We start from the raw sequence: 17,988 nt of genomic DNA, 5'->3' as shown, positions 1-17,988 counted from the left end.
TCAACGTGAATAGTGATTTAGTGAAAGGAATTACAAAAATAACCAAAGGGCTAAATTTTCAGTGTTGTCATCTACCATATCTATCTATCTATCTATATATATATATAGATAGATAGATAGATAGGTATATAGATAGATAGATAGATAGATAGATAGATAGATATGGTAGATGACAACACTGAAAATTTAGCCCTTTGGTTATTTTTGTAATTCCTTTCACTAAATCACTATTCACGTTGAAGTTGGGCTTTCACTGCGAAATAGGGGCAATGAGTGTGGGGATTGGAGGGAACACTAACTTCCAACGAGGCTCTGCAATTTCAAAGATGATACACTTTATAAAGTAGTTACGTAAGCAACACTTCGTCGACTTTTCCAGTTGATGCTATAATTATGATTCCACAAAAAAAAACTTAATACTTCTTCATAGTCATTTACATACTAGCACATAAGTTCGTCTGCCGTAGACTTTTTCGTTTCTTCTCACTCAATACAAAGCGCCAACAACCTCGCTACTGCCAACACCTGGGAAAATCTCGGTTATCATGTCTCTGGTTGACAGTGTATTTTAAAATTTAATAAGAGCAATATAGAAGTTTGTATATTCATGCATGATACAAATATGGTTGTGGTATATTTAATGGCTCTAGCAACACGTGTTTAAGTTTCGTGGGAGCAAAAAACTGGATGTTGCAAACTAACTTTAAGAATTCAGTCCATAACTGAATGATTTTTCACCTCATAGTGCGATACAAAACAGTTTGGTAAAAAAAAGAATGCATATTGGCAATTGTGGAGATTAACCATTCTGTCTGCAATTCATACAGACTGGGCACTGTTCCCACGATAGTTAAGATAACAAAATGTTAGTGCGTGGGACTGCAATGGTCGATTGCGCACCTGCTTGCAATGTAACGATTTTGTGTCTAAAAAAAAAATTTCCAAACTTTAATAATTATTGATATGAAGAATATACAAAATAGTCTCAATAGCAAAAGTCACGAGTTGGTAATTTCACTCAAGAAAAGAATAAGTTTGCGGTTTCGAAGCACTCTGCTAATGAGATAAGTAACTTTTTGTTCAGAAAGAATGATTTCTTTGTATTATCGACGGCGGCAGTGAGTCTGGAAAACACCTGCAAGGAAAGAAAGTACAGAGTTTCTCACCAGCTCGGAAGCGTTCAGAACGAAGCAGGAAAAATAACTTCTCCTTTTATATGAATAAAATAATACTTTTGCATGATGATTAAAAGTTGTGAAAATACACAGTCTGTCCCAAAAGTGCGACGTTGTGACCATGCTAACGGTCATACTGACTAATCGCTTTTTCACGTACCTTTGCACCCTTCAAAAACAAACCGCGTAACTCAATTTGTATCACTCCGCGCACGAGTTTTCAGTGATTGGTGCAGGAGAAAATGCTTCGTCTGTTTCCCGCAATATTTCTGCTTCTGCACGTGCATGTAATCCTTCACTGGTAACCTTCCTGCCTGCATGACCATCATAAACTATAGCGCGCGCTCTGCGTATTTGTCAGTGGTTGTGGCTGTTTTCTTGTTAAATTTAATATTTTTGTGTAAGATATCAATCCACATGTAGAGATGTGTTTTTAATTGAAACTAAAATGTTCTTCGTGTGATTTAAAAATACAATAATTGCTACCTAGGTTGAACAAGTGGAATTTCTTGGACTATTTTCTTATGGAAGAATAATGGTCATTTGGCTCATGGTCAGTGTTGCTTTTTTTTTTTTTTTTTTTTTTTTCGTAGTCAGATTATTTAGTCAGTTTCAGTTAACTGGGCTGCATATGTCCATTACGTTACCCAAAAGAAAAACTGAGCCCTTGTACTACTAAATTTCTATTTAATATATTAAATGCATACTACTTCGGATAATTGGATATAAAAAGTTGTAGGCCTATTATTTTAAAGATAAGTAAGAAAGAAAGATAAAAGCTATTTCACCGATTCGAAGTAGCGTAACGTCTGATGTTAATTCTGTATGTTATAATCAGGGGTAAAAGTGGATCTGAAAAGGTAGGGGGACGGTAGCAAGCGGCATGACGTCACGCCGTCCCCCCCTATCCTTGCCCATTTTAATTTTTTAGGAACTGGGGGACGCCGTACATATTTTTCCGAGGTCGGGGATGGCGTTCTCCCACGTTCCCCCACACTTTTACCCCTGGTTATAATTCGCATATCGATTAAAAGAAACGATCGGGTTTAACCCTTAACATACCCTCTAGGGACCCCAGAGAATGATATTTGGTGATACTGCTGCAACTATAAGAATCAGTTTATTCTCGATTTTTATGTGTGTCCTGCATCCGTTTGGGATATACTATCTATTACATAATTAGATCAACGATGCGTTCGTTAAAAAAAATACAAAAAATAAAAACATACTTGACAAGGTAAAAGCTCCATTGTTAAACTTGTATTTCAGACATATGAACACAAAAGTATAAAATTGTACGAAAAACTGAATATTGTTAAAGTAAACATAATATTTGATGTCAACAATGCTCATTTAAATTAGGTAAGCTTTTAGACATCAAAATAATAATAATTTGAGTTGCAATACTATGTTGAGAAATTAAAATAATACTTGGGGTCGCCAGAAGACCCCGGCTTTGTAAACAACGTTGGCGAGTTAGGCTTGGTACGTTAAGGTTTAAATGAACATTTAAGAGTCGCAAGAATGATTGTCCGTTCTCAGGAGTAACAAAATATCTAAAAAGATCTTCAAGGGATACTAAAATTGTAATATATTCAATAAACTCTCGCTTTTTTTTTTTTTTTTTTTTTTTTTTTTTTTTTTTTTTTTTTTTTTAATGAACAATTATTTGATCCACATGTTCTCTTGCCTCTACTTGAGAGTTACGTAGTGATCCGAAAAAGTCTTGAAATGGACAGGAGTAAAGAGCATATGTTTTAGTAGATCTGCTAGTCAAGCTAATGAACATAGTAAGACAACAGAGACTAGAGAACATAGTAAGATCCAACAGCTCTGATTCTAATTTTCCATGTTATCCCTTGACGCTATGGGCAGGCTAAATAAAATTTAGTAGTGATAGATTGAATATTTTGAACCATTAATGCGAACTCCCTGATATCAAAGGATGAGGATTTATCGTCAACCACGATTAGCCATGATTTGCAGTTACAGGGAAAATTTAAGAGATTGTTCAGCCCGGCTTCCAGGCATGGACATCCGCGGGACTTTTTCAAGGAGGTAAAATACCGATTCCAGGGGAGGACAAAAGACCGACACACACTCAGTCGCGAATACACAATATTTTGATACACGAGGGCACATAATACATAAAGTAAAACAACAGTTATTTACGCGCGTATGCTTTTTAACTACAGTAAATCTATAATACCAGATACTATAGTATTTAATGTGAATATATTAAGTGTTACAACATTTAAGTAAGCAAATTAGTATGTCTTGACATGCACTTCCAAAAACCTTTTAAAACAAAGGGAGGCAACATCCCCTTTCCCCCTTCCCCACTGCGGGTAGCCATGCTTCCTAGTGTTCTGTGTCTATATTTATATGCTACTTCAAAGATTCAGTAGAAAGAAAATGCATCTTGGTAATATATCAGAAGTCCATGCCATTTCATTTTCAATCTCCCGCTCTTCGGTTTGTTTCTTAATCTGTTAGCTCGAGGTTTTCTATAAACTTTTTAATCTGTTAGTTGGCAACATTTACACACTGTCGTCTGCATTGTTTACAAGGGCTGCAAAGCTTCGTGAAAAAGCGATTAGTAACATGAACTTCACTACAATCTAGCATTGATTCTTGAGCCTCTTCGTCGCTATATGTGTGTACTTTCGGTTCGTGAAACAATTCGATTCCCGATGGAGTCTCATGTGGTTCGGATTCCACGTTAAGCTGTAGGTCCACTTCTCGTATAGGCTCTATGCTGAAAGGAACGCTAAAATTCAAATTTACCAGCCAACATTGATTTACGTGTGCGTTGTATCTGCTTGAAATTCCTAATTTTGGTGAAATTTAGTGTATACTATCCTTAAAGCTTGAGAATCTCATTTTGGATTGGTGAAGAAGAACTTGGGAAAATTTTAGTCTGAATTGTAGGTTCGAGCATAAATTGTATAAGCATTTCTTGTTAATTTCCAGCTGTTTTTTTTTTTTTTTTTTTTTTTTTTTTTTTTTTTTTTTTTTTCCAATTTCAATGAATCCTGAATAAAGAAATAAACTGTATTTACAGCAACTCGAAACGGCACTTACAACGAAGCTCCACCACCATACTCAGCACCTAGTGCGCCCTGGTATGCGGCTCCGCCACCAGCATACGCCCCGCCCCCTGGTGGCTACTATGGATGGGCGCCACCAACACACGCCTTTCCTAATGCACCGCCAGGTAAGTGAGGACTTCTAAGTTGGCATGTAGTTCTTTTAATTTAAGAGACTGTATTAGATAAGATAGCTCCCTTAACATCAACATGTAAGATTCCTGTATTTATTGTCTCTTCTAGGAAATGTTGTGTAGAATTGCTGTTAACAAGTTTACAGTGTGAGGAATTCCGCAACGATTGTTTAATCATTCCCTAATAAAACTTTGATACTGAATCATTGGTTCTCTTAACATGAAGTTGAGATAGTCATGATGAGAAGTTTCTTTTTTTCCGGAATCTGCTTTTCTTTCAATTCATCCCAACCAGGAAACATTCCTCCGAATCAAACTATTTTAATTCCACTGAATTAAGGAATTTTGATGATTCAATTTGATTCCTGCAAGTAAACATTCGTTTCTCTAGATCGAATCCTTTGGTTCTGCTGAGTTGGAGAATCCCAAGTTCCTTAATGGTCTCCAAATTTCTTAAGTTATGTTCTATTTTTAATTGTTGCTAATAATTTCGGCAATTTTTTCTTCACCGCCTTCGTGTGAACACTCAGAATTAAGAAATATATAAATGGAATGTTGTTACTTTCGAAACATAATTATTTTCTTGTTTAACATTTTGAGAATTGTATTATAGATTACTATAAAAACAGAAATATATTTCGAAATAAGTCCTACTTAGTACAAGGCATAAGAAACTTGTTTGTTTCGATACTTCTATGCCACAACGATGGATACCCATGTGAATGAGTTTCTGTAGCTTTTTAAGGAAGCGCTGCTGAAAACGATGGGAGTTCCCATTGAAATTTCGGCAGTTACTGAATAACAGACTATGTGTATACAGAGATTAGTCCAAGTTGATTACAAATTCAAGTGTGAACGTTATTTTTGGCAAAAACCCGGAAAAGAAGCAAATATTACGCAAAATTTTAATAAGATTAAAGCCATTTGTTTCCTTGACCGGAAGGGATTCGAAATAAAGATCACACTAGATCCAACATTTCCTCTCATGTCTTAAATTACGAACTGTCTTACGCTTTACGTTGTGTATATCTAGTTTCTTCTTCATTTCAATTTTTGTTTTGGATGTAATCCCAGAACAAAATCAAGTTGGGTTTGAATTTATTTATTTATTTATTTATTGAATAAATTCCCAGATACAGCATAATTGTGCCATTTTACACAGGGAAATATCAACAAGCAGGAAAAAAAAGAAAAACAATTTAAAAATAAACAACAACAGTAATATCAATAGTATTAACAAAGGGTGCACAAATAATATTATTTAGCCAGCACGCGTTTTATTGCTCTTTCAAACACCGGGTAGCTCGAAAAAATGTCCACCTCACTGGTTAGATTATTATAATAGTTGGGTACTCGGTGAAAAAGAGACCTCTGTATAATTGTCAACCTAGGGCGTGCAAGATGAAATAGGTGGGTATTCCGGGTTTTGCGGGAAGGGACTTGTAAGGATAGTTGTTGAATTAGAGTTTCTGATCTTAGGTTCCCATTTACAATCTTATGAAGAAACTTCAAATCAGAGTTATTTCTGCGTACTTCCGGCGTCTGGATATTAAGATATCGCAAAATTTCCTCCTTAGGTAATATTCGAACTGCGGGGACACGAAAACGTACTATTGCAATAAAGAAATTGAGAACAGACTCAAGTCTAGAGAGATGTGTAGGTGCGGCCATGTCCCATATGGGAGAACAGTATTCGGTCTTGGGTGCTATAAGAGTTTTATAGAATGTTGTTAATGATGCCACAGTACGTAGTTCAGTGAATCGGTAAAGAAGCCCCAGCATACGCATTGACTTCTTAACTATTGAGGAGATGTGGTCAGAGAACGAGAGTTTGGAATCAAAGATGACACCAAGATCATTATGACTGGCAGAATGTGTTATAGGGGAATCGTTAATATGGTATTTGGAGGGAACAGGAGACTTTTTTCAGAGTAATTGTAATGCCGTCACATTTTTTACTGTTAAGTTTCAAATGCCACATTTCACACCAGTCTACAAGATAATTTATGTCTTCCTGTAGGGCAATTGTGTCATGGAAACATATTTCTCTATATAATTTGCAATCGTCAGCAAAAAGCAAAAGGCCACTAGGATTAACTGATAGGTGAGAGTAGAGATCGTCCATATACAGGGCAAATAGCAGGGGCCCTAGTACGCTTCCCTGAGGCACCCCCGAGATCACAGGTTGGGGGTTAGAAGTCGTCCCTGAAAGAAGAACTTTCTGTTTACGTCCCTTTAGATAGCTGGTGATTAAAGAGAGAAATTTACCTCGTACATTAAACCTATTGGAAAGCTTGTGGAGAAGAAGAATGTGACTGACAGAATCAAAGGCAAATATTGTTTCTGATGTCAGTTCGAATAATGTCTTGTGCAGAAACTGGAGCTACAACACACAACAGTTAATTTTGAACTTAAAATTGTCTTCATTTAAGTTTGCAGTCTACGAAACTTTTGGTAATCGAATAAGTGAAAATTTACATGAAAAAAAAAAAATTTAAAAAATGAAATTTCAAGGTCCATAGCCCCAATATTATGAGACCTACCATAGTCGGGTCAAGACTTCACGTAGGAACTGATATGTGCCCTATCCAAATATCTTTCAGAATCCTGTGGTACTTCCACAACAATTTTTATAGAGGTTGGTAGTGAGTACTTCAAATTATATACCCGTAGCAAAACTCCCTCTATAATAAATTTTGTGTGAATACCGTAGGGTTCCGAAACATGTATTTTTGGGTAGGGCACATATTACTTTCTAAGTGAAGTTTTGACCTGACTACGGTACGTCTCATAGTATTGGAGCTATGAACCTTTAAAGTTCATTTTTTCAAGTTTTCGGCAGCCTTTAACTCCGAAAGGAAGCATTTGTGCACCCAGGTTTGTCTATACTTTGTCTTATCTTGGTGTTAGGAATCACCTCCCAAACGTTGTCGGTGTTGTTTTGAAACAAAACATTCTTGAATATTGGAAATCCTATAATGCACATAATGAAGATTAGACATTAATTTTGAAACAGAATCATTTTATACCTTGGAAATTTCCAATCACTATAGTGTATATTCGTTCATGTTGTGAAGAAGGGAGTTTTGAGTTCGAACATAACTAAATCCTTAAGAGAAAGTTTCCATTTTCACTGAAATATACTGTTAAATTACAGGCAGTTGTAAGTTGTTTGCATCTAATAGAGAAACTATTACTTAAATAATGGATTACAGTCAAGAATAGCATAGGAATTAAATACATGCTTAGTAGCACTGTTGGTCTTGTCTCTGGAAGTTTTTCGTTTTACTTTAATACTAATTGAACCTGGGTGAGCTAAAACTATATAAGACATTTTTATTTATTTATACACATATATACAGCGTGTCCCAATAAAATGTATACACTGTTTCTGACATTTTTTTACATATTGGATTTAAACGTTATACTTTCTAAAAGCTCATAAGCGTTAGAAATGTTATTTCTAGCACTTCCGCACTGCTATCTCTACGTAAGATCCTACATTGACAAACATCTACCGAACAGATGGGTTGGACGAAGAGGCAGTATCGAGTACCCTCCACGCTCACCGGATTTGACCCCTATGCTTTAAAAAAAAAAAAAAAATGTCGAGCAGTGTTCATAGCACAAGACCAGCTACAATCAGTGAGTTGAAAGCAACCATTGAAAACGAATGTGCTCAAATACCACCAATTGAACTATTAGGAACGTTTTGGATTCCATCCGTCAGCGTTATCAGCTGTGTCTGGACCACAATAATTCGAACACTTTCGATAAATGGCTGGTTTCTACATTTACTCACATTACCTTTGAATTCTGAAATTTCTCCGTATCATAATAATTGTTACAGACATTCAAAGAGTGTATACATTTTATTGGGACACTGTTTTAAAAATGAACGAAATTCTGACTCGCAAAGCATTTAGGAGTTTATTAAATATTAAATAAATGAAATGAGTGTTCTTTGCACGAAGAGAATAGGTTTATAGAAAGTATTCGAACCCTTTTTCCGCCGTTTAGGATTCGTATTGCAGTGAAGTCCAGTGATAAAAATCCGTAATGCCATCACTTTTCATCCTCTCCCCGTTGCTGATCTTTTCATATACTGAAGATTGCGTGTTATAGGTTGGTTGAATTGCTCTAATATTCTCACATTACATACATTAGTTTGTCGCTGTGGCAACTGGCTGATGAGAGGGTAGCATACTGTGAAGGCGTTTTGTGTAAACTTCGTACTCCATACGTACATGCAGTAGTTTCGTAAATACGTTTAATAGTTTTGTAAATATTTTAAATACTTTTAGGAATTATTTTGTTGATCAGAATTCCCTTTCCAGAGTATGAATTAAAGTGCAAATGCAGCAACAGTCTCTATGACTTAAGCACAATATAAATACGTGCTCATACACCGTATTTCAAAAGAATGACCTGCTTTTGGACGGTAATAATTACTGAACATGGAACACGTGCCGGCAAAAAAATGAGTGTTGTTTGAATGGGCGTGGCCTAGAGTTTCAGAAAATCGCCGTTAGATGTCAGTCAATGCGTTTTCTCAGTTTGCAGTCAGTCAAAAGTAAGATGGCGTCCACTCAACAGAATGCCTTTTGTCGGTTGCAGTCTTCAAAGACCGAGTCAGTGATTTCGGTCCAGCGTACTTTTCGTCGGCGTTTTGGCATTGATCCGTCTGACCCAAAACATGCGTCGTTGGTATCGCTAATTTGAAGAGACAGGATGCTGTAAACACACATACATTTTGTAAAGTTTATGACGAATTTAGCTATCGTCTATTCGTGTTGCTGCTGGTGAACAGAGAATTTGTAATAGCATACCTAAAACTTGAAGATTTTTGTGAGTATTGTGCAATTTATCCCGTTTTGTAGTGTGTTTTTATCAATAAATATAGACTTTTAAAAGCAGGTTATTCTTTTTGAAAAACACTGTATTTAGAATGAGGGGTCCTATTAGAAATACTGATACCCGCAACCCTTCAAGGTTTATCAAATAGTCACACAGAAGAAATTTTTAAACAAAACGTCGTGAAGGAAATGAAGTGGATCTTATGATTTAAAAATAAATAAATAAATGAATTTGAACATAGAAAAAGTAATTTAGATGCAACTTTATTAATAACAATATGTAAGTGCTTAGTTACAAAAGTAGAAATACACCCATATAAGTCATCAAACTTGCACTAGTTTGTCCACTGAACTAGATTCAGGAACAAATGAAGATACTGGTAAATAACGGTAATATGTTAAGTTCGGTAATATTTTAAGTGAATGAATTAATAGAAAAAAATCACTATTTAAAGTGTGAATGCCAGTGCGTACTGCAAAATAATATATAAACATTTTTAAGTAAAAATAAATAGTTTTTACAAACCAGTAAGTGAACAGCTTGTGACGAGTGAATGCAATCAAAACATTTGTATTTCGACAAGCAAGACAGGGATTGAGTGAGAATAGATCCTTCAACATGTCAAGTATGGACTTCTAAAATTATAATAGTTGAATTAAGAAGCGACCGCTTCTAGCTCTAGGGATAAGATTAAGAATATCTGCCTTTAAAGATGTTGGTAATTGATCAAATATTTTGTACTTTGCAGCTGGATCAGTGTATATGACAGATATGCCACCTCCATACCCAGGCATTACAGGCTATAATGGTTATGCAACAGCACCACCTGTTGGAGCGATGGGTTTCGCTCAGGCACCTCCACCAAATACTGCAAGTGCTCCGACAGCAGCAGGTAATAGCTTGTAGCCTGTTTCATTTTATTATGACCTAACAGATCGTAATCACTGCACATTTACTACAGTCTGGAAAGTACTTCGGGTAAAGTTATAGGTATAAGGATAATTTGAAACAAAATCTCAAACTTGACTCAGTGATCGTCCTTAGAATACATTGATACACTACAAGCTTGTGTGTTAATGCTGACTAATTTCACCTACTAATATCTTGGTGTAAGAATGTATTGTTATGAAACTAAAAGTGTAATATTTTTTTTCTAGTAGGAAGACTGGATTAGTTCGTATTAACGTAATAGAAACTTAAACTAATTTGAAAGAGCTTGTAGAATTAAAGAATGAACATAGAGCTGGAATTCTAAAAATAAGCACTGATATTACTTCTTACATAATTTCAGCCCTAAACAGCTTTCTTCTCAAAACAATAAAAATAAGCCTCAAAGAACTTTTTCGAAATATTAAAACACAAGACTCCGAAAACCCTCTATTCCTTTAGTATTCCTTGTAGATTCTCACACAGCTTCACTTAATACCTGTTCATAGAAAACTATTTGCAGAAATGTATTTTTCTACTACTTTTGTGTAATCTATGAGGGGCATTGAAAATTAAATTTTCAAGAACAGGTGTTTATAATTGAAAATTTGAGAGGACCTACAAGGAAGGAAAAAAAATAAAAAGGAAAATCCGCGTTCTAATATTTGAAGGAAGTCCTCTTCAAGGATGATTTATAACAGGGGTGGGGGGAAAGGCAGCAGAAAGAAAATTACTTACGAAGGTCCCAGAGAGGACCAAAATAATATAAGAATAAATAATCATTTTTGATACAAGTTTACTGCTTATTCTTAGAATTAGATACGTATTTTATAGTAGTCCTTAGCAAGTAAGTTCTGAACTTCATCTTAAAAATCTTATTCATATATAGTGAATTTGGAACCTGTTTATAAGTGAGCGGTATGGAAGAGACTAGGGAATATAACTAGGGTAGGTGATCAAGACAGACAGACAAACAATATTAAACTGTTCCTGAATTATGAAACAAAGAATGAAAAGAATTGTTTGTGCGTATTCTTCACCTGAACACAAGTGGTGTTCTCATTGAGAAGACAGAACACAGGACTGTGTAAAAATGCTGGTACGTTTACAGCTTGTCAGTTTTTTGAGCAATGATGTCAAAATATTTCCCTGAGACATTCAGTGGTTTAGGGAATAGCAGACAGTAGTTTGTCAATATTTTCCCTTACTTTATTATTGTAGTGACATAATATCAACATCTAGTACCTAAGTAGTTGGAAAAATATTCCATTACTCGCGTCTACTTGGATTTCAAACAGGGTTGAAAAAATCACGAATTTTTTTTTTTAAATAATTTTTGTTGATTTTTTTATTTAAATCAATTTTTTAAATTTAAATCACTAGTACTTGATTTAAAAAAACAAAACAGTAAAATTTAAATGTTCATTTTTGTTATTTTGTTTTTGATGAGTTACGGAGGTTTCCCGATATTTAGGGTGTGTTTTCAGAAAGGTGTTTCTCATACGTGACAATTAGTCAGGAGCAGTACATCACTGTTCTTTTAACTTGTAACGGTAGGTGGTCACCTTGATCTCGGGAGTTCAAATCTGAATAATTGAACGAAAGAAAGACAACGTATAGTTTTTATATATTTTTTAATTTTTTTAAATCTGAATTCTAACTGCAAACGAGAAAGGATTTCATGCGAAATGCAAGGTTGTGGCTCAGAAATGCAAAATCTTGTTATCCAGCTGAAGAAACATTTAGAAGTGTACAAAGCAGAACAACTAGTGGAAGATTTTGGAATGGCACGAGAATGGCATTAAAAATTGGCCAGTTTTGTTTAATGTATGTGAAGATTCGATCAAAAATGCACAAAACGATACAACACAAAGCGAAAAATGTAAATATTAAAATAAATGTAGGACACGTGGACCAAACCCTCAAGCCGATCTCTGTTGCATTGGACAGAATTCAAAGAAATGAAGCAACAATATCCGACGCTGTAGGAATATGGAAATGTCTTCATGAAGAGTTAAAAGACGCATTGCAAGACGAGGAAATAGAAAATAAATATGAAAACAGGTATACGGAAGCATTAACGCCTCCCTATTTCTTGACCTACTTTCTCGATCCGAAACAGCGAAAATTTAAATTAACTGCCGAAGGGAACGATTTAGCTTTGAAATTTGCAGAAGCTTATGGTAGTACTTCTCTACTGCCCATGGTAATTAAATTTCAAGCGAAGTCTCCTCCTCTCTCTAGCATGATTTTCACAGACTAAGTTCTACAATGTGTAACAGCCATTGAATGGTGGAAATCAAAAGCAATTATGCTTGACATGGAAGTATGAAGCCAATTATGCAGGTGTTTACAGCTTCTGTTTCATCTGTAGGAGTTGAAACAGGGTGTCCACTAAAATTTCAAAATGAAATTTCGTGGCCTTTTCTTTACCAAACCATAAAATTTCGTAACATTCTCAAGAGCGAATTAGGCCGAATTTTCATTCAAGCGATAGAAGCGTGCTTTGCTTGTGATTTGGTAGCGTCTAAGGCCGACCATAGGCATTTTTGGGGTAAATTTTGACGTTTTATACAACAAAACTTTTCAGCTTGTACTTACATTTGTACAGGTGCAAAAAATTGTGACCCAACAGCTAAATTTCTTGACTTTCGTGACAGTTTTCTAATTTCGTTATCGATAGACACAGTGAAAGAATTTTTTCTTTGATTTTGTACAATCTAAAATACGAAATCGTTTAGGCACTGATAAAGCCTCTTAAGTTTTTTAAACAACTTAATCAGAAAAGAATTTAAATATGTTCGTTTAGAAAAATTTGCATTGCACTGCAGAGTGTGTATATAGCCTATTTTATATTTTAGTATATAAAATGAGTAATTTTTACACTCTTCTATTTTTACTATATCGTAATAAATCAGTATCTTTTTTAATATAATGTTAATCATTGTCGTTTTATGTAATGCCAAGTGTTCATATTTCTTGTACGCACTTACATTTACCTATGGAAGAGGAATAATCACTAGATGTATTGTATAGGCAAATATTTAATTTTATTTTGTTACTATATATATATATATATATATATATATATATATATATATATATATATATATATATATATGTGTGTGTGTGTGTGTGTGTGTGTGTGTATCTATGTATGTGTGTGTGTGTGTGTGTTTGTATGTATTTTTTTTATACGTACATAAATAATTTCAAGTTAACTACGCTGAGTACGACCAACATAATACAACACTATGTAAGATAGTTTAGTAGTTACTAGAAAGTAGTTTGGCACAGGACGTAGACACTGCTATAAACGAACAGCTTGTAATTTGTAATCAAAAATACCATTTCTTAAAAATATATTTTTCAGTGTTCTTATTAATAATTTTGCAGTTATGGTAAAAAGAAAAGTATGTGATATATACACGTAGGTATTAGCAAACATGGTATGTAAAATTCTGAACTGAAAATTGTGAATATTGAATTCTAAATTTTTAATTGTCATTGACGATGAATTCTAGTGTCAAAATTCTTGGCTCAGGAATTTTAATCTTTAAAAGAAAAAAAAAAAGTTTAAACTTGCATCCTATTTGATCTTAAAATATATGAGCTACGAACTAATAAACGGAACAGTAATTACGAGGTTGGGTAAATGTTAATTTTAGATTCCTTATATAGTATCGTCTGACAGCTATCTACTAATAAGGGAACAAACACGATTAGTGATTATACATGTAATTCGTCACATTATTTAATGATCAATAATATGCCATTCCAAGAAGTACGAAAATCTGATCTTAATAGATCAGTATGTATCTTACTTGAATCATAAACTAACTTTGATCACTACACATAAACCAAGTAATCTATTAAGAACATTCCTTCTGATTATCCTATGAACTGGCATCACTGCCGTTACAGTACGGATTAAGATACGAATTTTAGATTTAAATTGGATTAGAGTTTCAGAATGCTCAAAAGTACTGCATTTTGTTTCAGTTTAAAGAAACATAAATTTGATTTAAATCACTGATTTAAAAAAAAATGTGATTTAAATCAAACAACCCTGATTTCAAAATTCTTACTATTTCATAAAAGAGGATGGGACAAGTAAGAGGCAAGAGAATACTGGAAATAATTATTTTAACCTTAGGATTGAGTTTTAAACTGCTCACCACCAATGTCAGCTGCGTGTTTAGTTTATTCGTGCAATGAGGGCTCAACAAGTAGAAGTTACATATTTATCAGGAATACAGCAACTTCGAAAAGTTGATGACTTGAATAGGGAAACCAGCGAATTATGATTTAATAACAGATGTTCGAAATAATGGAACTGCAGATATATATATAATATAATCCATTACTTTTAGTTAACTGTTAGCTATTAATTTATATTTCTCTTTGTTGCATTAGGAATTTCCGAAGGATTCGTGCAGTCTAATAACCCTGATTAAAACGTACACTCCAATTTTATAATGTACCCGTTCATGGCCGAAAATCTAAAGCACGTGGGTCCAGATTCGATTTTCGGAAATGGGGCCGCGGTGGCTCAGTGATAGAGCGTTCACCTCTGGTGCATGGGGTCCTTCCTGGTTCGATCCTGGCTTGCACCAAGTGAACTTTGTGGTGGTCAAACACCGTGTGCGTGGGTTTTCTCGGAGTTCTCCAGTTTCCTCCCACTTTCTTCATTCCACCATTTCATTCATTTCTCATCGTCTCCTTTATCCCTAGCCGGCATAATCGTGGGACGTAAAACTGAATTTTTATTTATTTATTATTATTTTCGGAGAAAATATTTGCATAAGCCCGAGTGTTGCTTTCAGAATCCTCTGTAAACAGTAAGTCTTATGATATAGCCTTGATGCTGTAAGAGGATACTCCAGCCAATCTACTTTCATCATGTTGCTAATGGTGTTATTGCAAAGGCTTATATAATATATAAATAGAAATTTATGTATTATACGAGGGCTAGTCAAGAAAGACTTGGACTGATTTTTTTTCTAGGCAATTTATTATTACTCAGCAACAGGCACATGATCCTTTTCAAAGTAGTCCCCGCCCATTTGAATGCACTTTTTCATTCGAGTCTTCCAGTCCTCAAACACGTGTCGCAGGCCATTCTTTGATAGGTCCTTCAAAACCGCCTCCGATGCCTTCAGAACCTCGGAATTATCGGAGAAGCGGCGTCCACGCAGTCTGGATTTTAGGGCAGGGAATAGAAAAAAGTCGCACGGTGCGGTAGGCGTCTCCACCATCCTCAAACCTTTGCAACAGCTCCCTGCAAGTCTCCACTCGAACGGCCTTCTGCTCTGGTGTCAGGAGTCGCGGAATCCATCGCGCATACACTCGGCTCATTTTGAAGGCACTGCCATGAGATATGCGAGTGCGGCTGCCAGATCGTCGATACTGATGCGGCGATCTTCTCTAACAATGACTGCTGCCGTGTTAATGTTCACCTCAGTAACAGCTGACGCTGATACACCTGGTCCACCAGCTTTCGTGATTGTCATTCGGCCCTCTTTAAACTCTTTGAACCACCAGAACACGGTACTTCGTGGCAGAGCGTCATCTTTGTAGGCTGCTCTCAACATTCCTAGAGTTTCTGTTGCACTTTTCCCCAGGCGATAGCAGAACCGTATAGCTGCAAATTGTTCATCTCGTAATGACTCCATTTCTTCTACAGGCGACTTCTAGAGGCGGCGCAGAACATCACCTGCAATAAAACGTCGTGGTTACCAAACATGCAATGATTCCTTAACAACATTTTATATATATGCACAGCAAGACCCACCCTACTTGTATGCCAAACTATGAAGCTCCAGCGTTAACAGAACTGCCGGGAAAAAAATCAGTCCAAGTCTTTCTTGACTTGCCCTCGTATAAAAAATTTAAAGTAGCAATACATGCATCGTACTTTGAGACAGTGTATATTGCATTAAGTTTCGATGTCTCTGATGTAAAGAATAGAAGTAAAATTTGATAATGAAACTTAGCTAGCTTTTGAAATATTTTCGATATAATAATCGGTTCATCCCACATGCACATTCAGAAAAAGTAGGGCAGAGGTTGAGAGTTGGTCAATCAAACCAATCTTTTTGCATGTAATCCTTAGATTACTTGCATTTTGTTAAACAGTGTTAAGATACGTGAAATGGTGTTTGTGGGATACTTGAAATGGTGTTTGTGGGATTAAGGCAGTCATGTCACTGTGTACGAGTATTTTCTTATATTAGTTTTTTGCTAATTTTTAACATCTTCATTTCAACTCAAATGAAGATCATACTTGCATCCAGGGTATTAAAAATTTTCAAACAGTTTCGATGCAAATCATAAAATTCCTGCAGAATACGAAGTTGACATTGATTTGCCTATGGGAATTGTCAGTAATCAAATGCCATTCTTATGTATGTAATTCATATATAAAACTAGTATTTATTTAAGAAAACTATAAACAAAAATTCGTATTTGTGATTATTTAACTTTATTTTAACAAATGTATTAATATTTTTTAATTATTTTTTTTAGATTTGAAAGCAGCAGAGGCCGCACAAAGTGCTTACTACGATCCCAATAAGCCACAGTGTGCATACGTACCACCACCAGCTTATTACGTAAGTTACTACTCTTATTAGTAAGATAATATTAAATACAAGGTAGATTAGAACAGACAAATAAATAAATAAATATCAACTCAATGAGCATTTACTTTCTAAGTAATGTTCTTTTCACGCCTCTTACCTTGCATGTTAGTCTGTAGAAAATACTTTTGTATTGAGTTGGCTCCAACCTAGCAGCTATGTAAGTCTTACCTTAATTTTATATTTTTATGTGTGTGTATATACACTAATAGTGGGCGGAGCGCTACCGTTATTTGTTCTGAGGTTCAGTAAGCTTCTAGCTGCGTTAGCGAGAGGATCACACTGCCGCTCGTGTGCTGGTTATAATGTCACATAATATGTGCTGTCATTAATTAAAAAAAAATCCCGCCAAATGTGAGGTACGCTGAGTGATAAGATTTCTTTGGGCAAAAAATCTGTTTGCTGCAGACGTTCATCGTCAACTGCGTGCTGTATGCGGCTTAAATATTTTGAGTGAAGGTGTTGAGTGGATTAAAGTTTTTAATTTATTACATTGTTCTATTTCTGTATGGAGTTTTGAGCTATAAATATAATAAAGTTCAGCTTTAATATGCCTATGAAACTTCTATCGGTACAGCTGCAGTAACGTATCTGTCGTTTACTTTCTCAAAAAATTAAAAATAATAGTAATAATAAAAATTAAATACACGCGAGATATAATGAACACAGCACGCGTTAATGAACACCGTGCCATGAATTTAGATGATTCCTTATATGAAGTGAAATTAAAAAAAAAAAAAAAAAAAAAAAAAAAAAAGCTCTAATATGCATGGGTCAGAAAACACCTTTCAGAGTACTAAACCACTAAAAATACAATATATCGCGTTTTAAAACTCCGTCGTGTATATGATGGAGCCTTATAACAAGCGGTTTAAAGAACTACACGGGAACTAGTATGCGCTCTATCTTAGCATTTTCACAGTTCTCTGTTACCCACACAACGAGTAGTCAGTACTTTAAAAGTATACCCGTATATCTCAAACTTTATACGATTCCTTACGCTAATATCAGGGAATTGTGAAACATTGATATTTAGACAGAGCGTTTCGTAGTTTTGTGTAATTCCTTGAACCGGGTGTGAAAAGTTATATATATTATTTTCAAGTCACGGAATTTTTTGAAAGTGATGTTTTCACTTTTTCGGTGGTTTGTGTAACTCCGAAAA

At 35.1% G+C, this 17,988-nt stretch overlaps 1 protein-coding gene across 1 annotated transcript in view; it reads left to right on the top strand.

The window, feature by feature from the left end:
- The window catches only part of LOC145680291 (WW domain-binding protein 2-like), a 44,332-nt gene that overhangs the window by 14,170 nt on the left and 12,174 nt on the right, over nucleotides 1–17,988 (top strand). Inside the window, exons 4-6 of the mRNA XM_081750651.1 lie at nucleotides 4,240–4,392; nucleotides 10,004–10,147; nucleotides 16,711–16,796. Of these exons, the coding sequence (XP_081606777.1) occupies nucleotides 4,240–4,392; nucleotides 10,004–10,147; nucleotides 16,711–16,796 (383 nt within the window). The remainder of the gene's footprint in view (nucleotides 1–4,239; nucleotides 4,393–10,003; nucleotides 10,148–16,710; nucleotides 16,797–17,988) is intronic.

The sequence above is a fragment of the Thermobia domestica genome, chromosome 3 (genome assembly GCF_964235325.1).
Source record: "Thermobia domestica chromosome 3, izTheDome1.hap1.1, whole genome shotgun sequence".
Classification (NCBI taxonomy): Eukaryota; Metazoa; Arthropoda; class Insecta; order Zygentoma; family Lepismatidae; genus Thermobia; species Thermobia domestica.
The sequence above is the reverse complement of the archived record's forward strand: the minus strand, read 5'-3'. Positions and strand labels throughout refer to the sequence as shown.